Source organism: Eleutherodactylus coqui, chromosome 4 (genome assembly GCF_035609145.1).
Source record: "Eleutherodactylus coqui strain aEleCoq1 chromosome 4, aEleCoq1.hap1, whole genome shotgun sequence".
NCBI lineage: Eukaryota > Metazoa > Chordata > Amphibia > Anura > Eleutherodactylidae > Eleutherodactylus > Eleutherodactylus coqui.
The window spans coordinates 248,652,592-248,679,040 of record NC_089840.1 but is presented as its reverse complement, the minus strand read 5'-3'; the positions used below and the strand labels follow the sequence as shown (position 1 = coordinate 248,679,040).

The following is a 26,449-nucleotide window of genomic DNA, read 5'->3' as shown; positions in this document are numbered from 1 at the left end:
CCACACGGAGTTGTAACTGCATGTGTCCACTTCTAAAAAACCCCAGTCTGACTGGGGCATGCAGTGTGGGCCGAAGCCCACCTGCATTAAACCTGACGTTACCTCAGCTGTGATGGGCAATGCAATGGGATTTATTTATGTACCGCCGGTGGGTTCCAGGGAGCCACCCATGCTGTGGGTCCACAGGGACTTCACATTAGGGATTTGTACCTGCCAGTGTCTATGTATTAAAAACCCTGGTCAGACTGGGACATGCAGTGTGGGCCGAAGACCACCTGCATTTAATCGGACGTTATCTCAGCTGTGATGGGCAATGCAATGGGATTTATTTATGTACAGCCGGTGGGTTCCAGGGAGCCACCCATGCTGTGGGTGCACACGGAATTCCCATTGCGGAGTTGTACCTGCCTGTGACTATTTATAAAAAACCCCGGTCTGACTGGGGCATGCAGACACCTTGACAGAATGAATAGTGTGTGGCACATGGGTTCCCCATTGCTATGCCCACGTGTGCGGCTCCTGATGGAGGTGGCACAGGATTGGATTTCTCTTTGCTTCTGTACAGCATTATGGGCTATCGTTCCGCCCCTTTTAAAGAGGATCGCTGCCTGGCCGTGCCAACCCTCTGCAGTGTGTACCTGCGGTTCCTCCTCATGGCAGACGCACTTATAAATAGACATGAGGGTGGTGTGGCTATGAGGCCAGCGTGTGGCATGAGGGCAGCTGAAGGCTGCGCAGGGACACTTTGGTGTGCGCTGTGGACACTGGGTCGTGCGTGGGGGTTGGGCAGCATGTAACCCAGGAGAAGTGGCAGCGGAGTATCATGCAGGCAGTGATTGTGCTTTGTTGGAGGTAGTGTGGTGCTTAGCTAAGGTATGCCTTGCTAATGAGGGCTTTTCAGAAGTAAAAATTGTTGGGAGGGGGGGGCACTCTTGCCGCTATTGTGGCTTAATAGTGGGACCTGGGAACTTGAGATGCAGCCCAGCATGTAGCCCCTCGCCTGCCCTATCCGTTGCTGTGTCGTTCCCATCACTTTCTTGAATTGCCCAGATTTTCACAAATGAAAACCTTAGCGAGCATCGGTGAAATACAAAAATGCTCGAGTTGCCCATTGACTTCAATGGGGTTCGTTACTAGAAACGAACCCTTGAGCATTGCGAAAATTTCGTCTCGAGTAACGAGCACCCGAGCATTTTGTTGCTCGCTCATCTTTAGCGCATTCCCATTGCAGCAATGGGGGACTGGGTGAGCATAAAAAGAGGCTCCTCAGACTCCCTGTCACCTAAACTATAAGTACCATAACTTAGTTTATTGTATTTATACTTGATAACAGGTTTCCGTTAAAGGGTTAGCCTCAGCGTTCCCTGTTTCATTATCTCTGCCATTCTACTGAATACTCTCTTTCTTTATCCACTTCCATTTTCTGCATGCCTCCTCTTTCCCAGCAGTAGCAACTCATTGACCAATAATTGATATTAATATATGGGGGTATTTTAACAATGGAGCTACCCACCTCTGAAAACAATGCAATACTGACTGCTCTGATTGTTACCCCTATGTTCTGCACCTGTCTCTATACCATGGAAGATGGCATTCTCCTGTGCTGCACTGTGCCTTTAAGCTCACTTCATATCCAAGGGTCTTACAGTGTAGCTATAGCAAATCAATTTTCTTTCTTGCAAGGACCAACTGTGCCATGCTGCTCCGACTATGCCACTTTTAGCAGTTGGCTTCTCTACCTGTAACTATTAGGTTTTCATATGTTCGAATGAACAAACTGTATGATACAATAATGAAACTCTGACCCTGTGCAGCATACTGTACCTGACTTCCACAAAATATATCTTTGAAGACTTGATGTTTTTGCTTACTGACTAAATCACAAACATAAGAAATAACTGGCTATTCCGAAAGTCTACTGATAAGGCATTAGGTGATTTCCTCGGGGAGTTATGCCCTCTGGTTATAGTGATGTTAAATATATTGTACAATGTGATTTCCCATAAATCCCCAGCCAACACTGTATATAAAACAATTCTGCGGCTCCAAACCAAATCATTTGTTACGAGGCGGAATAGTTTGTTTCAGTTATGGGAGAAATTGTTTTCGTATCTTTAAAAGTAAACATTAAATATAATTCTTCTTGGGCTTCCCAAGAGCAAGATAGAAGGCACCAGTTGTTGTATTCCATTCTTGTCCGCACTTTTTGTTAACTCTTTAGCTCTACAGCCATTTTTCCTTTATATTTTTTCATCGCCGCCTTCCAGAGCTCCCTAAAATTTTAATGAAGAGAGTCACTCGACCACCTTGGCTTGTAGAAGAGTGGTCACATGACCACTGTTTTTCTTGTAGGTGGGGATCTCATTCATGCAACACCTCAATCATCTATCAACACAATACTAGCAGGTGTAGGACAAACAAGTCAGATGCCAAGAACTTGTGAAAATAGCAACTAGAGGTTTACGGAACATTTACCAGCAGGTTACAGTCAATTTTGTACAACAGCAACAGCAATCACAATACTTGTAAAATCCACATGATTTATTAAAAAATATTGCCACACTACTATATCACCACATACATGAGACTGAACAAACACAAAAATAAAAGAAATTTAGCACAATCCTGACTCTTGGTACTACTTATTTATATCTCGGGTACTTCTTTTTGCATATGTGACTGTACATGTAAGTCGGTATGGGAGTGCTCAAGGTTGATGTATGCCTTACACTCAAGATATTGTATCTCTTCTTACTTCAGGGGAGATTTATTCTGATAGTTGACCAATTGTTGGCAGATATGTACCAGATGATTCTCGATTAGACTCTAGTAGTTTGTTGTGTCCGTATGGCCTATCGACTATTCCCGATACCCGTACAATATGCAAGTTAGAGTATCACCAGATTCGTACACATGGACGCAAGGATACGTTGCTTCAATACGCTGGACTTATTTAGGCCTCATGTCCACGGGCAAAAGAAGAATTAAAATCCGCAGCGGATTTTAACTCTTCTCCTGCACGCAGATCCGCACCCCATAGGGATGCATTGACCACCCGCGGGTAGATAAATACCCGCAGATGGTCAATAAAAGTGATTTTTTTTTTAAAATGGAGCCTGAAAAAATCTGGACCATGCTCCATTTTCGTGTGGGTCTCCCGCGGGGACGGCTCCCGCAGGCTTCTATTGAAGCCTATGGAAGCCGTCCAGATCCGCGGGAGACCTAAAATAAGAATTAACTCACCCGCAGCGGGCCGGGAGGGTCTTCTCTTCCTCACGGCCGGATCTTTCTTGCTTCGGCTCGGCGGAAAAAGAAGATCCGGCCGTGAGGAAGAGAAGACCCTCCCGGCCCGCTGCGGGGGAGTTAATTCTTTTAAATTCCTACTTTAAGCGCTCATGTCCACGGAGCAGGAGGGACCCGCTGCAGAGTCTCCATGTAGAATCCGTAGCGGGCCTGATTTTCCCCGTGGACACGAGGCCTTACCATTCCTATCAAAAGGTCCTTGCCAATTGTACATTTGTACTTAGTTCTATACAGACCCTATTATTAAGTCTTTTTCATGAAAATCACTCTCCAAGATGATAAGTATTGTGGGAAAGTGATCAGTTACCTTATCTTGTCCCTAGATCGACAAAGATTATGAATAACTTACTTAAATTAATTGAACTTGTCACTAGGTTAACAAGACTTGTAAAAAACTTGGTTGATGCGTTTCTTCGGCCGGGATTCATTTTTGGGCCGATTCATCAGCATCAAGACTAGCCTATAGGGTGGAACGTGGAAAAATTGTTCCATCTGATTTATAGAAGACTTATAGTTCTAGACTTATGGTAACTTATGGTACACAGAGTGCAAATAGATTCTTCTGACTTGCTAACTAGGACATTCAAGTCAGCTCTTAAGTGTAGTAGATGGCGCAGTTACAATTAGATTGAGTTGCTTTGATCAATACGTAGCTGTTAAGAATGAATAGCTAATGTTGGCTGTCGTTGAATGTTTGAGGGTGTACTTATCCGGTTGGGAGGTAATGTCACTAGGTGATTAAAACTGTTCCTTTATTGATATTCTATTCAACCGTTGCACACTTTGCCCCTCATTCATGGCAGCCCAAGGATTACCTTCAGCGGTTAAAAGCTATGATGTGACCCGATAGTTGTATCTGCACATCTATTAGTATTTCTTTTAACCACTAGAGGGCTTGATCCCCATCCGCCTTCACCGGTGTGCTGCACACTCCATAAAACAAACACATGTATGTAATCAAGTAAACGGCAGGCACACCGTTTACATTCTGGCACGTGGCTGTCTGCAATAATATTAAACCCCCAGCAAATTACAAATGCAACTTGCATATACACAGTTTAACTTTTTTTGCACAGATAAACCAGCCTTAGGGAGGCAGAATCTGAAGTAAGGGGATGCTATATAGAGAGACTGATGATAACTGAACATTAACCCCTTATCAACCCCACTAACAGTTTTGCCAATCTGAAACACTAGCTAATATTTCTCTAGTACTCACAAAATTCCTATGAAGATTCTTTACTGCTTGCCTGAAGCTACTGCCCACTTAAAGGGCTGGCTTGAACGGATATCAGGTTTGTAAAAAAAACAGCTTCTTTCAGCATTGGGGTGATTTATTAGCTGCTGCACACAGTATTTCTTGAATTTTTACATAACGCATCTCTAATTACAGCACGACAGAGGAGAAGGACACCTAGCTGCGGCCATTCCTTCCCCCTGTTTCTTGCTCTCCATCTCTCTCTACTCTGAATGTGATTGTTCCCAGCAAGAGAAACCACGTAATCTTGTAGATATGATACCTTTTAATGGCTAACAAAAATACATGATGTAATAGTGAGCTTGCAAACCTCTCCGGCTCTTCATCAGGCTAAAATGGAAGAGATCTGAAGATGCACCCCCCCAACAGTAATTCAGGGACCATAAAACTTTCACTCCGCTATCAGTGCCTAGACAAAAAAAGTTTGTTTGCTGTTGCAGAATTCCTTTTAAGTGCAAACCAATCACATCCATATCTGTGCCTTGTCATAAGTATGTATTTTATAAGTGTGTATAAATATTCATGCCTCTTCAGATCTATTCCATTTTTAGCCTGATGAAGAGGTTCGCAAGCTCGCTATTACATCATGTATTTTTGTTAGCCATTAAAAGGTATCATATCTACAAGATTACGTGGTTTCTCTTGCTGGGAACAATCACATTTTGCTCTACTGGCTAACACGGTACCAAATCTTTGTTTTCTCTACTCTGACTGACCTCCTCACAGACTCCCTCCAAGCTCCTCGTTGACATCAATCTCCCAAGACTTATAATTTCTAACTGTGCAACACGAAATGAGACAGAAACCCCCAGCTTTTTTTCCTCACTTCGGGTTGGGGCTTGTCACAGCTCAGCAGCTACGTGATTTACGATGGTGCCTAAACAACCTTAACTCTTTAGTTCTTATTCTGACTCCCTCTTCTTATTAAATTACATCCAGCATATTTGCTCTTTGGTAAATGAACTGGTAGTTAGAACAGTTGCTTTTAACTTGCAGGTAAAGTACTTCTATTCTGTAGTACCAGTCCAGGTCACTGCAGTATTCTGTATGAACTACTACACTAAACCAAACAGGAACTGCAGGGTCCTATATTAGCTCCACTCCAGAAGCTTCTAGCATCTTCTGGCTCAACCCCTCCTCTGCAAACCAGAGCTAAGGTAACACAGAGGCACTGACTAACAGTAGGGGGTTTCCCAGTTGAAAAGGCAATTAGAGATACAGCCATATAATCAAATGCAATACAATATATGTATATGGTGACACAGTCTCCCTTAAATGTTAATATTACTCAGCAGTACCAGCACTGGGTCACTATATTGATATGACATAAATATCTGAAGTGGGAATATTCCTAGGAAGAAGTCCCAACCCCACCTTTTGAGAACTGGAGTCCCCTAACCCAAGATTATTGTCTGCTTCCAGAACTCCCTAAAACTTCTATGAAGACAATCAATTATCTACCATGGCTTGCTGAATGGTGCTCAGGCGACTGCTGTTCTTGTAGGTAGGGAACCCTGAGGTGAGATCTCAGGTGAGATCCTATTCATATGCCCTAAATATCAGAAGTGGGAATATTTCTAGTCCCACTATCTTTTGCCAATTGGAATTCCCTAACTAAACACACGTGGTTAGCTTTTTCTAGAATTCCCTAAAAATTCTAATGATGAAAGTCAATCGTCCACCTTGGCTTATTGAATGGTGGTCAGAGATGAGACACCAATCATATGCCATAACAGTCTGCAGTAGGAATACCCCTAGGTGAAAATTCGACTACCTCTTGAGAGTTGGGGTCTTCTGACTCAAGATGTTTGTTTGGCTGTTTCCAAAGCTCCCAGTGAGGGGAGTCAATCATCTTCCTTGGCTTGCTGAAAAGTGGTCAGGAAACTGCTATTCTTGGAGGTGAGACTCTCACCTATTGGGTACCTATATGCCATAAATTTCTGAAATGGGCATACCCCTTTAACTATAGAAATTTTATACTGATTAAATAAAAATCTGCTTTTGTTAAAATGCATCAGGAAACAATTCCAAGCTGTGCTATTGGGCATATGAATAATCTGTTCTTTTTCCTATAACTCTCTATTGTTTTCCTTTTTGAAATATGAAAACGCATGTCGCTCAGATTAATGTGTTTATTTAGAATTTGGACATTTATTTGAACTGTGTTTTCACAAATAATACAGAACTGCAGCCCATATTAAGCAAAGAAAGAACATGAACAATCATTCCTTGGCGGATTGCTCAATAAATTACCAAGAAACAAGCAGAGCAAAAATCCTGCTGCATAAATCTATGATTTAGAGTTTGGTAATGTTTACTTTTCAGATGGGCAGAATACAGCTCTCTAAAAGAGAGTAAAGCATTCGATGTAATGCATATGCTTATGGCATCTACCTCATATCAGCCAACTGAATGGAACCATAAGCCAGATGTTCTGTAGTAGTGAATGTCTAGTTTTGAGATCCATTTCACACATTGCAACAGTTGTAGCTACTTTTAGACAAGATTTATTGGTTTTTAAGGGGCAGTATAGACACAACTTCAAACTTGAGTAAACCCGTACCCCAGGTGCTCTTTCCCTTTTCGCACCCTTACTTTCCAACAAATGTAATTTTTGCTGTGTTTCTTCCAACATAGCACCCGATCAAGCAGTACTTCACATAGACTACAGGGCATTATGTCATGCACTATATATCCTGTATAATGTGTTATGCCTAATGTGTTGGGAAGGGTACAGTTTCTCCTTGTGAAGAGCACCTAGAATATATAAGGATACTTGTAAGGCCATGTATGCTCCTCTGGGAAAAATGAATATGCATTATATGTAGTGTGTTATTATAAATAACAAAATACCCTGTAGCCTACCTAGAGTGTCGAATGACTGTTTGGCTGAAGGCTATATAAATTGTATGTGTAGCCTTAGATCAGGCAGTCTTATAATGCATCGGTTGCAGTATGCCAGCCCCAATCAGAAAGGGGAACTGGGGTGGCATATAAACATCAGCCTAGTCCAAATGACCATGCCTTGGGTGCTGTTGAATGCTTCTTTCCTGACACTGCGTCACCGTGACAGAGAAATTCCCTTTTAGTCGCTAAGTCCTCTCACCGAGGGAACCACTAATGATTAAAATGTAACCTTTATGAAAGAAAATGTAAAAATAAAATTGCGTGATCACTATAATTGTTTCTTGTGCCTCTTTATTTACAGTAGGCATTAACTAATGGTTTCTTTGAGTCACTGTTATCGTGTTGGGACTCAGATATGGGTCGTTATCTAGTCGATATAGTTCTCTATGACTCTGATGCTATTGGTCACTGTTATAGAGACACTATATCCAATAATGATTCGACCCTCTCAGTCGTTTGGTATTGTAAAACTGTTGTCCCATACAGCAGTTGAAGGGTAATGCAGGATACCTATTTGATACACATTAACCCTGAGGCACTAAGTCACTCTAAATAAAGGACCAGCTTGATCAATACACAAGTGACAGAGATCACTTATTTAAGAGAGCCAGGCGATAGAACTAGACCCTCATAACCGATGTATTTGGTCAGATAGGTTAAAGGCTAGGCTCTTCTATAGAAACCATATACTAAAAACTTCAGCGTCTTGAAAATAAGCTGGATCTGCTCGGCTCATACTAAGTAATAAACCTCCACTGTCCTCCTGTTTATTCAGTGGAAGCAGAAGCGGTTACACAGGTGGGTATAGGAAACCACCTACAGATTGCTGTGAGGTCTCTATTAACCCGTTACCCTTATAACGCTTATCACCATCAAGTATAAGGGAAGTATTAGAGTCAGATGGACATATTTTTAAAATCCATCAAAAACTCCTTTGCTATCCCTTGCACCACTTTTATAGACCCATCAACGCGTTTCTGCAGTTAATAATCATATGATTGCGTCATCAGGATGGTAGCAATGATAAGTATGGATGTGAACAGCCTGAATGGCTGTGGACAAATGAGCAGCGATGGTAAGTAGCCTTGTGTTGAGGCTTATATAGTCCAAACCACGCCTCCCTAGCCGGGGGGGCTCGTCTTTGCTATGCCAATGAGGTCATACCTTCGTCTCCGCTGTCTGCCAGGGAACGCGTTGGAGGGGCGTGCCCGCGCATGCGCATGATCTCTCAGGACCCGGCGCCAACCAGCGGTGACTGATGACGTGGCGGCGTCTGTGTACCAAGGCAACCAGGCGCCGGGGAGGCGCCAGCGAAGTGAAGGAGGCAGGACATAGATGGTGCCCGGATGGGCAGTATAAAGTAAAGGTGTAGATTCCATAGTAGGACAAACGCATGAATAAAGTGCTGATTGAATGTATATTCCCTGATCAATTATGCACATGCTGTATGCAGTAGGTAACGAGGCAATTGAATGGACTAGTGAAATACGATATACTGATGGTGTATCTAGAAGAATGTGTTGAACACTATACCACATAATGGCCTAAGGAGTGAAGAATCAAATTAATTAAATAAATACTACATATATATCATTACTCATGCCAACTCATGACACTGCAGAAAGTCCTTTAGGTATCATATGTTGGAAATCCTTCTGGATCTCTTTTTACTGCAGAGATTCCCTTGGATGCTGCCTGTTGGGGATCACTTGGTTTCCTGTTACTGCAGAAGTTCCCTTGCGTGTCATCTGTTGGGAATCCCTCAGTGCTGTATGTTCCCCACTTCTCTTCCCTGCTTCAATATTTTCTGTGATGTGTGGCCTGATTGGTGGAAAGAAAGGTGTTTTCCCTAGCTGACCAATCAGCTGTAATGTGCCATATTCTAGTTCCGCCCTCAATTGGGCGCCAGTTATTCTATTGTGTGCATACATACTATACAGACGTTTGTCTAGTACTACCTAGTTTGGTTTAAGTTCCATCATGTTTGAGCCACTCATCCAATGGTGATCGGATGCCTGAGTTCTGTCTTGCTTGTTCCACATGTGAGTCTAGTTCTATCTGTTTTCTCCATCTGATAGTATTCGGATGTCTGAGGTATATGTCCTGTCTGAATCCCCTCCATCCATTGATGTGTGGATTCCTGAAACTCTTCCATCTGTTGGAGTAAGGGATGCTTGAATCCACCTCCATCCATTGGTGTGTGGATGCCTGAATCCCCTTCGTCTGTTGGTGTGCAGACACCTGAACCATGCACTGTTTGTTGTATCTGCTGTGGTTATAGACTCCTGTCTGTTATGTGCCATTCCTAGCCTAGCCCTGTTGGCATTTCCATCTTCTGTACCTCCTATCCTATCCCCCATCTAGGGACAGGCTAGGTTTCTTAGGTCTGAGACATGTGGCTGTCCCTATTGGGACAATAATCCAACTTTTAGGCAGGGCTCTCCATACCATTGTTGGTAAGGTATAGCCTTCCTGTTCTTTGTTTTGGTGATGTTATATATGTATATTTTGGTTCTTTATTTACATTATTGCTGATGATTAGACATGTTGGTGTTGTATGTAGGGGTCACCATATTTGCGCCCCACACAAACAGAACAGCATCAAATTTATCACAGTGACTCATGCAGTATAATAAATTTGGCACATTTTTAGTCTAACTTTGGTCAAGAGGGGTGTCGTCTCATTTAAGGAGACACAACACCTCTCTTGACCCATGTTGCAAGCCTCTCACCAGCCAAGCCAGAAACCTACTGCACATTGAAGAGAGTCAAACACCTGAAATAGCCGTATGAGTATGGTTTTTTTGGCTTGGTTTCCAATCCAGACATTGATTTGAAGGAATGCTGCCATCCAATAGGTGGCAGCATCTTCCTTATTTGCATAGTCTAACTTTACAACAACTACTGGTTGGCTTACTTTGAGCCAAAATTTTGCCACAATTCTGGCACTTATTGTTGCGTTTAAGCCATGCCCCTTTCTACTCAACATACTACCCTTCTTTGATCAAGTCACACTTCTCGTTGAGCAGGAAGTATCTAAAATATATATGAAATGTGGTGCAAGGCATATGTGTCAGTTTTATAGTGGAACGTGACTCAGAATTCTGGTGCACTTAGCAAAAAAAATGCATGGCGAAATTGCAATAGGCACATTAAATTAGAATTGGCAAGGTAATATAATATGCGATGTTGTTTTTTTTCTTTAATGGAGAAATATAATTTCTACACTATGAACAAAACGCTGACACCAGTGCTAACCCATTTAGAAAATACAGAGTACTTAGCCCTCCTCTTTGAGTTAATTCTGTTCTTTCCATTTAGTGCCTTGCTGTTCCAGGTGACCAAATTGAGTCCCATTCATGAAAACAAATATGGTGTTTGATGACCATGGCATGGAAACTGTGGCAGCTCAATGAGATACATGCAATTAGTAGATAAGAGTAACATGTAAAACAAATGAGGCGCATGTGATGTACTTGAATACAAATTTATGTATTGGAAGCAGGGGCGTAACTATAGAGGATGCAGGGGATGCGGTTGCACCCGGGCCCAGGAGTGTTAGGGGGCCCATAAGGTCTCTCTTCTCCATATAGAGAACCCAATACTATGAGTAAAGCATTATAGTTGGGGTTTCCTGTTACAAGTTTTGCATTGGGGCCCGGGAGCTTCAAGTTACGCCTCTGATTGGAAGCCATTGTGATAGCTCTCGATTCTAGTCGATGAGCGCTATCCTCCTATATGCTAATATGTATCCCTAAAAGTATCTCACCTTGACTATGTATTTTCCCTCCATTCATTACAACGTGCCAGCTTATAAATCATGCATACTATCTTGTAATAACCGTTCCTGTAATTTATGACGAATCATTAAATATTTCAGTTGAATTTAGAAAAATGAGAAAAGCTTTGTGGATAATTGCAGCCTATTTCTGAAAGGCCTAAACGGTCTCTTATAGTTTCCAGACTTCCCCTCTAATTAAGAACAACATTTTTTATTCATTTGGAAATAATTGACCCAATTAAGTAGAAAGGGAGAAAGGAAGAAAATTGGAAGTGAATGACACAAAAACAGAAATATTGAAAGTATTCGTCACTCATATTTATAAGAAGACAAGACCCCGGGAGATCTGACCTCGGTTGGGCAGCGCTTCTGGTATTGAATCTAAGAGTCTAGCATTGGGGAACCAAAGTATCTGGAGAATGATATTCCAACAAGAGATGAAAAAGCTAATAAGTACATTCTTATATTCAGTTATATTGTACATTTCAGGATAGAAGATGCAACTTAAATAAATGGGGCATTCCAACTGTACCTTAGGGGATTATTGCAGGATAGGCCATAAGCATCTAATAGGAGAATACGGTTTTATGAGCTGGTTACTTCAACACTACTGCTGTATTATTATTGATGGGTTTGGTTGAAATTGGAAAAAAATATCCAGGGTTGTGTGGAATTTTAAAAAGTGTCTGATTTTAGACTTTCAGAAGCAGCGCCACGTCTGTCCAGGGGCCACGTGTAGTTTTGCAGCTCAGTCCCATTCACCTAATAACACGTGACACAGCCCATGGACGCAAATTACAAAATATAGATCCTTATTTTAAGCCTGAACAATCCTTTTAAACTTTTTTTTCTAGTATTTCACAGTACTAAAGTTTATACTATTATTTAAATATATCAGCATTTGCCTCCAGGTAAATATCAATTTTTACATTTATATATACTATCCTTCCAAAGGGAAGTGAGCAAGAATCAAAAGTAGTAATTATTTATATATACTAATACCCAGTGGGGCTCCTTTGGCCCTAATACCATTGGATACTCTCTGTGACATACTTTCTACTAACGTCTGAAACACTTCAGCTTGCATTTCCCTCCATTCATCCTGCAAATGTCTGGAGAGTTTCCTCAAAGAAGGTGCATCGGCCTGTCTATAGTGGTGCAAGTAGAATTATTATTTGCACACGTTAAGGCAGCACTCCACCAGACACTATGAGCAACCAAATGAAAATAAGTAAATCCGGACTTACCCGGTGTATAGTGGGGCTCCTATGGGAGAGCTCCACTAGTACCTCCACGTCCTGGAGAGCTTTGAACAAATATGACTGAAGGAATATCCGTCATCCTTCCAATCTTAGGTGTGACCACGGGACAGCTGCCAAGCTTCTGTGTCCCACCACCAGGTGGGACCTACAAAGTAAGCTGAATTCAATGCCAAAAAACTGCCTCGCGCTCATAAGAACAGGCTAAGGATAACCTCCGTCCACGTAAAAGTCTTTAATCCTGTGCAACGCGTTTCGTCGCTAGCATGCGACTTTATCAACCACAATGTGACATACAAACATACATACTACATATAGAACTAAAATGAGCACTCATGTCTCTTGCGTGTTTGTAAGGTCCAACTTGCCGGTGATCACTTCCAGGTTTGTCATGTGACTAGCCTGGTCATGTGACCACACCGGTCTGCCTACGTCACTCCATCCTGACATCTACTTGGAACGCTTAGAACACGCTGCAAGTAGAATTAATATTGGACATTTGAGCAATGGAAGAATGTTCTATGGAGTGATGTATCACACTACTCCATCTTCAAATCAGATGGCTGTACCTGGGTGTGGAGGATCATGGGGGAATGCCTTTTGCCTGAGTGCGTTTGTGCCAACAGTTAAGTACGGCGGAGGTTCTATTATGGTTTAGGGATGTTTTACATAACATAGTCTTAGACCGCTGCTTGTAATGGCAAGAATCATGAACATTGAGGTGTACTTTGACATTCTAGACAATAACGTGCTGCAGTCAATGTTGCAAAACATCCAACAGGAGAACGTCTCTTGTAACAAATCCAATGTTCTTTCATGTTGGCTTGGGGATATGAATGTTCCACAATTGGACTGGCCTGATCCCTACGGAACATCTTTGGGATGGACTGGTCAGATAATATGAGCAGTATCCATCTTCTTTGAGAAATACTACTTTTGATTCTTGCTCAGGTGTGCAATTACTTTTACTAGGATAATATACTCACATGGTTGATAAGGTTGAAGAAAGACGTATGACCATCAAGTTCAATCTGTAGTCCTCCTGTATTGATCTAGAGCAAGGCAAAAAACTAGGCTTGCGTCGGATGCCCATAGCCCAGATTAGGGTGAAAAAATCCATTTGCCTCCAAATAAAGTAGTAAGGATAAATTCCTGAATCAGTATCCCAACTCTGGACATCTAGTACCCAGAACTTGTAATATGTTTTTCAAGAAAGGTATCCTGTCCTCTCTTGAACTTGTTCAGTAAATCACACATCATTCCAAAGTTCCATCGTCTCACCGCTCTTACAGTAAAGAATACTTGTCTATGATAATGGTGAAGCCTTCTTTCCTTTACATGTAGATTATGTCACCTTGTCATGATTTCGGCCCTAGGTATAAATCATTAGAAAGATCTCTGCATTGTCCATTTATATATTTGGACATTGCAAACTTGGTTCTTTCTGGGAGTCCCACTGAAGATGAATAGAGCAGCCCCACCTCTTGGGATGGGTAGAGTTCTGAGCAGCACACCCAATGAGACCTTTATCACCTATCTGTTAGCTATCTTGGTCCCCCTCCTCTGCACCTGTTCTAGTTCAGCTGTAACCTTACATACAGGTGGACACAATTGTACAGATTGGGGCACATTTATGATGCTGGATGGTAAATCTGTTACATTTTAAGACTGTCTAGTCCAAGTCCATGCCACCTATAAGTTAGTTTAGTTCACCATAAAAATCGCACCAAACTTTTGGTGCAATTTGAAGCAATTGTGTGCACATTTTGGCACAATTTAAAGCCCATTTACATGCAAAGATAGTCTTTCAAACGATTGAAAGTTTTTATGATCATTTTGCATAAAGTGTTAATGGCCAGTAATGCCCATTAACACTTTACCATCTTCATTTGCATGTAAAAGGGCCTCCAACAGCTGTTTGCAGAGCCCAGCGTGTGAATAATCACACGCCCAGCTGCATTATTCTGCACGAGGCTCCCAGCAGAGTACAATGTAATCTCCCGACTCCTATGGAGAACACAGCATGCAGTCTGTTGGAAGATACTTTATCTCTCCGCGGCTGAACGGTTGATTTTAAGTTCACCCTAAAATCATTGTTCAGTTGAAAAGTGCACGATGGCAACGTTTACACGTAACGATTATCGCTCACTTGTTTTTTTTTTCTTAACGAAGGAACGCTCCTGTGTCGAACACTGAAGAAAAGTGTTTGAAAGTGTCAACACATAGTAAATGTTTGCCCAAGGCATGCAAGTCAGTTTTCTGGCACAATTCGTGGATGAAAATTTTTGATTTCTTAATAAATAATCCCCTTTATTTTATGTTTTTGTCATGAGTATCCATCCATTTTTTAGTGCATCCCATGATTGTATTTGTCTTGGCAGCAGCTATCTGACATTGGTTGCTAAAGTTAAGTGTTCCATTGACAAAGTCCCCAAGTTGGTTTTAGCGACAGTTTTACCTAAGTAGTTTCCTCCACCCAAGTGCTTAACCTTGGGCCCTTTGTTGACAGCAGCTCTTTAGTAAAGCAAAAACCCTTTCCATGTTCAGACCTCACGGCCCTAACATGTGCATGCAAAGTTCCATTTAGATGCCTTTTGGGTATTTATGCAAAACAGCAAGCACAAATTCTGCAAACATAAAAGACACATGGACCGTAGCTCCATAAATAATTAATTAGGAAATGCTCAGAATGAATATATTGCTGTATGCTTGAACCAAATATTCACTCTTGCCATACGTGTGCCATATACCGCACATGGCATTTCTGTGACTGGCATCACTATAGTCAGGGATGATAATGTCAGCAAGTGTTGTATAGACCACCACTAAATATCACACGTGTAAATATTCCATCATGCATAGTCATTGTCAGCTTGCGGATATCAGACATAGGCACGGAGGCACACGGGTCGTTTCATTATTGTGTAATTAGAAAATGCATGCTTGCGCTCAGCGGGCAGACAGCAGGACATGAGATGACTTTTAATATCATTTTTTAGCCCCCGTATTATGCGGGTATTTTTCTAGCGGTATAATACGCAGTATGTAGCAAATACGCATGTAACATCATATTTACTGTATATTTTATGCCCTAGACTATTGTAATGGCTCCTACACATGTGAGAGTATGTGTAGAAGCGCTTGCGAGTGGATAGAGTGCGATCACACGCGTTTTACTGTATATTTTTGACCGGACAGGAGACACCTGCACTGATTTTGAACCACCTCAACAGCTTAATTAGACCCTGGTGTTAGCAAATAACACAGCAACATGACTGACTGACTGATTCACTAACTCACTGACTAACTCACTGACTGACTGACTCACTCACTGACTGACTCGCTGACTGACTCACTGACTGACTCGCCACTAATTCTCTAACTTCCAGATGTCGTAGAAACATGAAATTTGGCAGGAGCATTCTTTAGTTCCTAAATAGGAAAAGTAAAGGGGTCACAACTCGAAAATTCAATGCTAAGTGCAGAAGTATTGACGTCCCTGCGTAACGTAGCAAATCCAATTTTCTACCTTCCCGATGTCATATAAACATGAAAGCTGCTCTGTGATTTGTTGTTATATATTATACTACTGAGGTAACATGAAAGCTGAGCTGTAAGTGGTTATTATATATTGTACCGCTGAGGAAACATGAAAGCTGCGTTGTGATTGGTTGTTAAAAATTATACTGCTGAGGTAACATGAAAGCTGCGCTGTGATTGGTTGTTATATATTACAATGCTGAGGTAACATGAAAGCTGCGCTGTGGTTGGTTGTTATTAGAGATGAGCGAGCACACTCATTTAAGGCTGATGCTCGATCGAGCATTGGTCTTGTCGAGTAACTGCTTTCTTGGCCGAGCACCATGCGGAAAGGGGGGGGGGGCAGTGGGGGGAAGAGTGAGAGAAATCTCACTCTCCCCCCCCCCCCCCCCGCCGCCGGTATTTTGGTTGCTGTTAGCCGTTTAGTCGTTCCTGACTCTCATCGACCGCAAACGCGAGCTCCCTCCATATTTTTTGGTTTTGCACTGCTTCTTTCAGTTGTGTGATATCCATGTCAGTACCCACTCTGACAGTATCAGCCATCGTGTCCTTTGGCGGCTGGGTCTATTTCTGCCACGGATCTGTCCAAGCATTATAGATTTTTCTAGCTCCTCTGCTCGCATTACATGGCCAAAATCCGTGGGCCTGAGCCTGGCCATCTTCCCCTCCAGTGATATATCAGGTCTTATACGATTCAGGACTTCTCTGTTTGTTACTCTCGCCGTCCAGGGCATACACAGCAGCTTTCGCCAGCACTACGGCTCTGACGCATCAATCCTCCTTCTATCAGCTTTTTTCGCAGTCCAGCTTTCACATCCATACATGGCTATGGAGAAAATGATGGTTTGCACAATCCTGCATTTACTTTCTATACCGATATCCCTACTTTTCCAGATTTTGTCCATGTTTATCATCGTGCTTCGCCCCAATGTTTATCCTATGTTTTATCTCTAGCATAGATTCTCCAGCCTGGCCAATTTTTGAGCCAAGGAAGATGAAGTCTCACACGCATTCTATGACCTCATTGTTGATTTTGATTTGAATTTGGCCATTTTTTGCTATTGGCATCATTTTAGTCTTCCTTAAATTCAGGTAGAGGCCCATTTTTTCACTTTCAGTCTTAATTTTACATATCAGCTGCTTCAGGACCTGCTTCTGTTTCTGCAAGCAGGGTTGTGCTATCCGCATGACGGAGATTGAGGGTGTTTCTCTTCTCTTAACACAACAAAACCCATAGTAAGGCAATTGAAAGAGTAAACAAACTGTTGCCCAAAAAGTTGCCTTAATCCAAATAGATTTCATTAGGACAATGAAGTCCATTTCATCTTAAAAACACCACACTTGGAACTAATGAAGAAATGAGCTCTAACAGTGGTGTACATAGAAGAGAAGGGACCCCACAGCAAAAGCTTAAATGCCCCCCCTCCATTATGGTGTCTGAGTTTGCCACCCAAGACAGGAGGGCCTAGTTTTTGTTTCCTGTCCCATGCTTTTTTATAATAACCATTGGGCCTGATCTCTACCTCTTAGCTTGCTAGCAATGCAGTTCCTCTGTAGATAAGGGTATATGTTCTCACTACTCAGTAGAAAAATACATGCAATCAGAACTGGCGCCCCCTCTCTCCAAGGGTAATCTGCCCATAGAGTATGTATGCCCTTGAGCTTTGATGTCTGATCTATTTGCAGGTCCTATTGATTTGACTATATGTCTCATGTTCAATGCATCTACTACCCTTGCATATTGAGGTTTCCAGTTTAGGGCTTGTTCACATATGCGTCAGTTTGGGGCCTCCATTGCAGATTTCTATTAACACCTACAATGTAATAGTAGAGGATGCTGCACTATCTTGTCTTGAAAGATGTCAAAGGGCATAATGAAAGCTGGACCAGACCCCATCAAAGTCAATGGGTCGGTTCAACAACATTTATATCCATTTTGTTGCTGAAAGGGCTTTCTCTTTCTTATTCCCATGATGGAACAGGATAATGGAAACCCTAGAATTAGTGTGATGAGCCCTTAAAGAATACTTTGTATATTAAGAAAAATCTGGTTAAAAATTGCAACCTGACATGGGGAATGACATGGCATGACTGCTACTAAGTTTCTTTTTTACCATTCTCTGTTGTAAATACACTTGCAATCCAGCTTTAAACTGAACACCCAGCTACTACAACAGAGGCGTAACTATAGAGGATGCAGGGGATGCGCTTGCACCCGGGCCCAGGAGCTTTAGGGGGCCCATAAGGCCTCTCTTCTCCATATAGGGAACCCAGTACTATGAGTAAAGCATTATAGTTGGGGGCCCTCTTACAAGTTTTGCATCGGGACAGGGGAGCTTCAAGTTACGCCTCTGTACTACAATGCTGGTTGCCAGAGAGGCACTGCCTAACAACCTCAGTCTTTTCAATGGGGCTGTTACACAATACGCCCCTAACAACCAGTCTGTCTCAGATCCTTTAGGCCATGCTGAACTGATGCTTAATAATTTCTTTCATTCTTTGAATAGCAGTGGGCCCTCTCGCCTGTTGGACCTCTGTGCATATGGTAGTCTTCTCCCGGTTGGGGTCTGACCCCTGGCACCCCTCATCACCACCATTCAGCAGACCCTGTAGACCAATGTTTTTCCATGCACAGTGCTGTGTCAAAAAATAAAGTTATGCCAAGTACTGAAACTCAAACCACTTTGTACTGCTGACCCTTGGACCCCTATCACATAAATACGACCTATCCTAAAAATACAAGATGTGCAATCTCAGAAAACCCCTTTAATTAAAGCAGGAGGTACATTTCTAGAATGATACTTCAAAGGGGAGCTCCATTTTGGAGTCTACTGTGTTTTGAAAGACCATGATTTCAGTAAATGGATGAAATGCCCATATGACGCCTTAGTCTATCCGTGAAGAATAAGAAATGTATTTACTCTGCTAACAGCTTTTCTTTTGTGCTTTTACAGAATTCTCAGCAATAACAAGATATCTCTTGTAAAGAATAGATCTTTTCTTGGATTATACTCCCTTGAGAAACTGTGAGTACGAATTTCATTCTGAACGTTAGCTAGAGTTGAAAAGTTAGCAACAATTGAAGTGGGTACCTGGGTGACTAGGATCAGAGCCTCAAATGCATTTCACTTGTCAATGTTTCTAGACCGCCTGACTGGCAGATCAAAAAACACGGTGAACCAGAAAGTTCATAAAAAGAAAATACATGTCTATAAATAAGCAAATAAAAGTTGAAGAAGGCAATTTTTTCAAAAGGCCAACTCCATGTGCAAGAGGAATAAAAGAATAATGCATCAACCTGTCATTGTATTCCTACCTAGTTCCTTGAAAAGTCCTTATCTTTTCTCAGACTGAGCTTTTCTTCAGGAAGTGCTTCCAGTTCTAAACAAGGCAGATAAATTGCTTGACCCACCCATGTGCTCTAAAGGAGTTTAGTTTTGTTAAAGCCAAACCACCTCATGTATATTTTATTGATGAACATCTTTACAACCAAACGTTGGTGATATAACTTTCAAGCAGCAACAATACATAAAATCACAGAAAATAACCATAAAATATTATTTTGACTGAAAAGCAATAGAAACAACATATTCTCAACATACCTGTGGAATGACAAAACTAAAAATGCAGATAATAACTATATCACTACTTTTGGTCAGTATTTTCAAAAGCTAGTTTCCAGAATGATATGATTGGGCATGGTGTTTCCTCTAGTTGCAAGGGTTCTGATCCAGTGCTTTTGGATGTTGTAGCTGAACTTGTGTATTTAAAGTTTAATAAGGCATGTCTGATCTGTGATTGCCACTAGAGATGAGCGAGCATACTCGCTAAGGGCAATTACTCGATCGAGCATTGCACTTAGCGAGTACCTAAGAAAAGATTTGTCTGCCGGCAACGGACGGGGAGCGGCTGGGGAGAGCGGGGAGGAGTGGAGATCTCTCTCTCCCTCTCCCCTCCCCCCCCCCGCTCCCCCTTGCTTACTGCCGCAACTCCCCTCTCACCCGTGCCAGCAGCCGAACCTTTTCTTCCGAGCGGGGAGATACTCGCTAAGGACAATGCTCGATCGAGTAATTGTCCTTAGCGAGTATGCTCGCTTATCTCTAATTGCCACACCTCAAATTTGTTTGACCAGTTCTTTCTAACAGGCGATGTTCCTGATGACTGAAGAATGATCAATGTTGTACCTATTCATATGAAGGGTAGTAGAGAAGAAGCTGGGAATTAGGGGCTGGAGACATCTGAAGTAAACTAATGAAAACTCTTCTGAAAAAGAGGATATTTGGCCACTTAAAAAGGAACAACCTGTTGGACCCTAAACATCATAGCTGTACTGAGGGCAAATCATGTCAAACCAATCACATTGATTTATTCGTCTACATCACAAAAAGTGGTAGATGCAGGTAGTGCCGTGGATATCGCCTATCTGGATTTCAGTAAAGCCTTTGATAAATTCCACCTAAAGCGCTCATAGATAAGTTATTGAAGTAAAGATTTACAGAAAGACATTGATAAAATTGACTCCAAATACGGGCTACAAAAAAGTGGTGGAAGTTTAGGAAGGACAAAACTTATCAGGAAAGACTTAAAGAATTGAATTGGTTTATCCTGGAGAAAAAAAAGGGAAAGGGTGACTTGAGATATATATATATATATATATATATATATATATATATATATATATATATATATATATAACAAGAGGGAAGACGAGAGAGGGGGAACATGATGGGAACCTTTAGATATGTTAAAAGCGGAGAGGAGGGAAATGATGGAAACCTTTAGATATGTTACAGGAGGAGAGAAGGGAGAGGAGGACATGATGGAAACCTTTATATATGTTACAGGAGGAGAGAAGGGAGAGGAGGGACATGATGGAAACCCTTATATATGTTACAGGAGGAGAGAAGGGAGAGGAGGGACATGATGGAAACCCTTATATATGTTACAGGAGGAGAGAAGGGAGAGGAGGGACATGATGGAAACCTTTATATATGTTAAAGAAGGGAGACGGGGGACATGATGGAAACCTTTATATATGTTACAGGAGGAGAGAAGGGAGAGGAGGACATGATGGAAACCTTTATATATGTTACAGGAGGAGAGAAGGGACATGATGGAAACCTTTATATATGTTATAGGAGGAGAGAAGGGAGAGGGGAGACATGATGGAAACCTTTATATATGTTATTGGATGAGAGAAGGGAGAGGGTGACATGATGGAACCTTTATATATGTTACAGGAGGACAGAAGGAAGAGGAGGACATGATGGAAACCTTTATATATGTTACTGGAAAGAAGGGAGAGGGAGGACATAATGGAAACCTTTATATATGTTACAGGAGGAGTGAAGGGAGAGGATGACATGATGGAAACCTTTATATATGTTATAGGAGGAGAGAAGGGAGAGGGGAGACATGATGGAAACCTTTATATATGTTATTGGATGAGAGAAGGGAGAGGGTGACATGATGGAACCTTTATATATGTTACAGGAGGACAGAAGGAAGAGGAGGACATGATGGAAACCTTTATATATGTTACAGGAAAGAAGGGAGAGGGAGGACATAATGGAAACCTTTATATATGTTACAGGGGGAGAGAAGGGAGAGGGAGACATGATGGAAACCTTTATATATGTTATAGGAGGAGAGAAGGGAGAGGGAGGACATGATGAAAACCTTTATAAATGTAACAGGAAAGAAGGGAGAGGAGGACATGATGGAAACATTTATATATGTTATAGGAGGAGAGAAGGGAGAGGGAGGACATGATGGGAACCTCTATATATGTTACAGGAGGAGGGAAGGGAGAGGAGGACATAATGGAAACCTTTATATGTGTTATGGGAGGAGAGAAGGGAGAGGGGGGACGTGATGGAAACTTTTTTATTTATGTTACAGGAGGAGAGAAGGGAGAGGAGAGACATAATTAAAACCTTTATATATGTTACAGGAGGAGAGAAGGTAGAGGGGGGACATAATAGAAACATTTATATATGTTATAGGAGGAGAGAAGGGGGGACATGATGAAAACCTTTATATATGTTGCAGGAGGAGAGAAGAGAGAGGGGGGACATAATGGAAACCCTTATATATGTTACAAGAGGAGAAAAGGGAGGGGGGACGTGATGGAAACCTTTATATATGTTACAGGAGGAGAGAAGAGAGAGGGGGGACATAATGGAAACCCTTATATATGTTACAAGAGGAGAAAAGGGAGGGGGGACATGATGGAAACCTTTATATATGTTACAGGAGGACAGAAGGAAGAGGAGGACATGATGGAAACCTTTATATATGTTACAGGAAAGAAGGGAGAGGGAGGACATAATGGAAACCTTTATATATGTTACAGGAGGAGAGAAGGGAGAGGAGAGACATAATTAAAACCTTTATATATGTTACAGGAGGAGAGAAGGTAGAGGGGGGACATAATAGAAACATTTATATATGTTATAGGAGGAGGGAAGGGGGGGCATGATGAAAACCTTTATATATGTTGCAGGAGGAGAGAAGAGAGAGGGGGGACATAATGGAAACCCTTATATATGTTACAAGAGGAGAGAAGGGAGAGGGGGGACATGATGGAAACCATTAGAAATGTTACAGGAGGAAGGAAGGTAGGAAGTATACTTAATAGGAAGCAAAACAATCTGACATTAGTTGGGGGAAAATCAGAATGGATTTCAGGACATGTTGTATTACTGAAAGAGTAGTAGATGCTTGGAACAAACTTCCAGCAGACATGATTGGAAAGTCAACAGTAAATGAATTCGAGCTGCCTTACATATATTGATCCCAATGAAGAAATAAAATAGAAATAATAATACAAGGGCAGTCTACATAGACCATGTAGTCTTTTTCTGCCATCAATTTTCTATGTTTCTACGAGTCTAAAGGCCTATTTAGACACAACGATTATCGCTTAAAATTTGCTCAAAAGCCATCTAATCATTACGCGTAGATGTGCCCATCTCTCATTTTTTCCCAAACTATGGTCCTCAGTTCGGCTTGAAATTCATCGTTCAGCAGAACAGCTCATAAGCAGTAACACACATTGTGTTCTGCCCGGGGCGAGCTGATTACAGCTAATTGCATTGTCTCAGCTGTACTCAGCTGTCAGCCCCGCCGGCAGAACACGAGGAATTTCTTCAGCGAACAGCAAGCGGTCCTCTGAATAAACTCAGCTCCTAGCGGCTCACATGCTACTAATTGGTACTAATAGGCAATAGTACCAATGAGCAGTTTATGCAAAATTCTTAAAAGCCATCTTTTGAGCGATCATCTTCCTGTCTAAACACACCTTAAAGCAAGCAATGTGATTATACACAATTTACATTTTCAGTTCAAAGACCAGTATAAAAGTAGACAGGTTTTGAGCACTGGATAACTTTGTTCAACGTGGAAGACCAGCAGCAAGCAATCATATAAAATCATTTCTATGCTTGATCCTGACTATAAATGGGAACCCTTTAAGTACACTTTTGTAAAGTGCCGCCTACAGTTCAGTCCACACGTCTGACTAAGCAGGAAGTAGATAGTTTGCTGAACTATTTAAAGCTGAGTCCACACAACTGCCCTTCATGTCGGCGCTGCGAAACCTCGGCAGTCCATTTAATGAAATGGTTTTTATTAGGCATTGTGTAATTGAAACTATAGCGTCTCTTTGTAATTGTGCTGTATAATTAGATTGTGTAATTGGAGCCACATAACGCTCCGTATAATTGAAAACAGGACCCGAAAACTAACAGCTGGGGGAGGGAGGGAGGGGGAGAACACAGACATTGTTGAACAGGAGACAATTTCTTCCAAATGTGTGATAATGGGAGAGTTATGTTTGGGTACATAGTAGCTTATTGATGACAGCCGTGTACAAATGTGTCAGAGCTGAGTTTGTCTTTTACTACAATTCACTGCGTCTCGTTTGTGGGTTAGTTTTCCAGTGAGCAAACGATGCAACCATTTCAGCTCTGCTACATCTGTGTTTGTAAAAATATGGATGGTTGGTTGAAATATTAATTTGCATGCATTTAAAGGGGTTGTCCAGTTGTACTACCAATTGCCTATCTGCAGCATAGGTCATCAGTGGAAAATTGGTGGCGGTTCCTCACTTAGCTAATTTCTGCAGATGGCTCTGTCCCACAGCAATGGCCAGACCTGGTATTGCAGGCATTTAAGTGAATGAGAGCTTTGACTGTAAAACCAAGTCTGGCCACTGCAGTGAGAATGGAGCTGTCTGTTTCCTGCAGAAATCAGGTTCACACACAAGCACAACCACTCAGCAAACAGCTGATCAGCATGGGTCCTTGGTGATGGATCCCTGCAGTTCTATTATTAAGGACCTAACCCCAGGACAGGCCATCAATAATTTACAGCTAGATTAACAACTGGCTGAGTGATTGTACTCAAAGAGTGGTTATAAATGGCTGCACATCCAATTGGAGAATGTGTCAAGTGGGGTACCATAAGGCTCTGTCCTAGGCCCAGTGTTGTTCAACATTTTTATAAATGATCTGGAAGAGGGAACTGATCAAATTTGCTGATGACACAAAGGTAGGAGAGATAGCTAACACTAGGGAACAGAGAGAGAGGATTCAAAAAGATCTAGAAAAGCTTGCACAGTGCTCAGTGACTAAGAATGGTATTTAACAAGGAGAAATGCAAAGCCCTACATCTGGGCAAGAAAAATGAAAAAGCACATACAGAATGGGAGGAATTTGGCTAAGCAGCAGCAGATGTGAAAATGATTTGGGTAGACTAATAGATCATAGTCTGAAGATGAGTCAACAATGTGATGCAGCAGCCAAAAAGGCAAACACAAATATGTATTAAGAGAAGCATAGAGTCTAGATCACGTGAGGTCATCATCCCCCTTTACTCTTCCTTAGTCAGACCTCATCTGTGTCCAGTTCTGGGCACCCCACTTTAAAAAAGACATAGACAAACTGGAGCAAGTTCAGAGAAGAGTTACCAAGATGGTGAGGTGGTCTGCAAATCATATGCTATGAAGAATGGTTAAAGGATCTGGGAATGTTTAGCTTGCAAAAAAGAAGGCTGAGAGGAAACTTAATAGCGGTCTACAAATATCTGACGGGCTGTCACAGTGCAGAGGGATCAGCCCTATTCTCATCTGCAGAAGGAAAGACTAGAAGGAATGGGATGAAACTGAAAGGGAATCCGCGGAAAAATGGAGCATGCTGCTCCCCCCACCCCCCACCCCCCCGCTTGCGGAAACCACAATTGCTTTCCGCAAGTATGGAGGAAGAATCAATTTCCCATAGCATGCTACGGGCGCTATTTGCTGCGGATCTGCAGTGCGAACGCCCGCTGCAGATTCTGCAGCAAATATCCCCCCATAGACAGGAGCCCATAGGTTGCCTTCACACTAGCGAGAAAATTGTGCAATTTTTGCATGATGCGGGAATGAGTAAAATTGCAGAATTATGAAACCAATGATTTTCAATGGTTTCCTTCCCATCTGCGATGTTTTCACTCATGCCATGTTGCAAGAAAAAAAAATTGCGGCATGTCCTTTCTTTCTCCGATGTGCGATTTATTTTTATCTCCCATGTCTCCCTATGGAGCCTGCTTTTTATGGCAGCGCAAAGCACAAACTTGCATCCTCAACATTAGAATGTCCTATTTACTTTCGCGCTAAAAGCAATCGCCAGTGTGAAGGAGCCCTTAGGCTTACACCAAGTTTCAGACTCCAGGGCCTTCCAGCTCCATACTACAGTCCATGTGCCATTCTGCTATGAACAATACAATATTATGGAGCTATCTCCCCCTAGAAGCTTTCATGGGAGACTAACTCCCTAATTTGATATCCAATGGTGTATGGTATAATTCATACAGAGGCATAAGGAGGTATTCTGTATTGTGGCTGTTCCCATCTCTGTGTCATCACTCCGATAAGTGACTGGCTTCCCCTTCTCAACACAACTTTAGTATTGCTCTCCGAATACTGCAGGTGATAGTTAGTGGCTAGATTACCCCACCACTCAAGGCAAGCTGCTGCTCCATTTAGCTTCTCACCTCTGGACCCTTTCTTACTATACACCACTTCCCCTTCCTGCTGAACCTCCTTCCCTGCCTGTTTTGACTAGGACATGATTAGGCCCTCTGCTGTTGGAAATGGGTATATCCAGCTATACAAGGTGCAGAGGTAGCAGTAGCACCTTTACCCAAGTGCCTGAAGGGGCCTAAAGGTCCCTCTGCCAGATACAAAGACACCACTATTATAAATGGGACATGGTAGGTGGGGGTCCTATAACAGTTTTTGCACTGGGATCCAGGGAGCCTTAAGATGCCCATCTTACACTGACTATTTCTCCCTGCATTTTCATACAAAAAATAGTCATTGGTATTAGCAGAAAATATTATTTTTTGCTTAAATTCATT

General features: G+C 42.0%; 1 protein-coding gene across 1 annotated transcript in view; it reads left to right on the top strand.

Annotated features, from left to right (window-relative positions):
- ADGRA1 (adhesion G protein-coupled receptor A1) overlaps positions 1–26,449 on the top strand; it is a 738,392-nt gene that overhangs the window by 39,760 nt on the left and 672,183 nt on the right. The window contains exon 2 of the mRNA XM_066601012.1: positions 19,003–19,074. Within this exon, the coding sequence (XP_066457109.1) occupies positions 19,003–19,074 (72 nt within the window). The remainder of the gene's footprint in view (positions 1–19,002; positions 19,075–26,449) is intronic.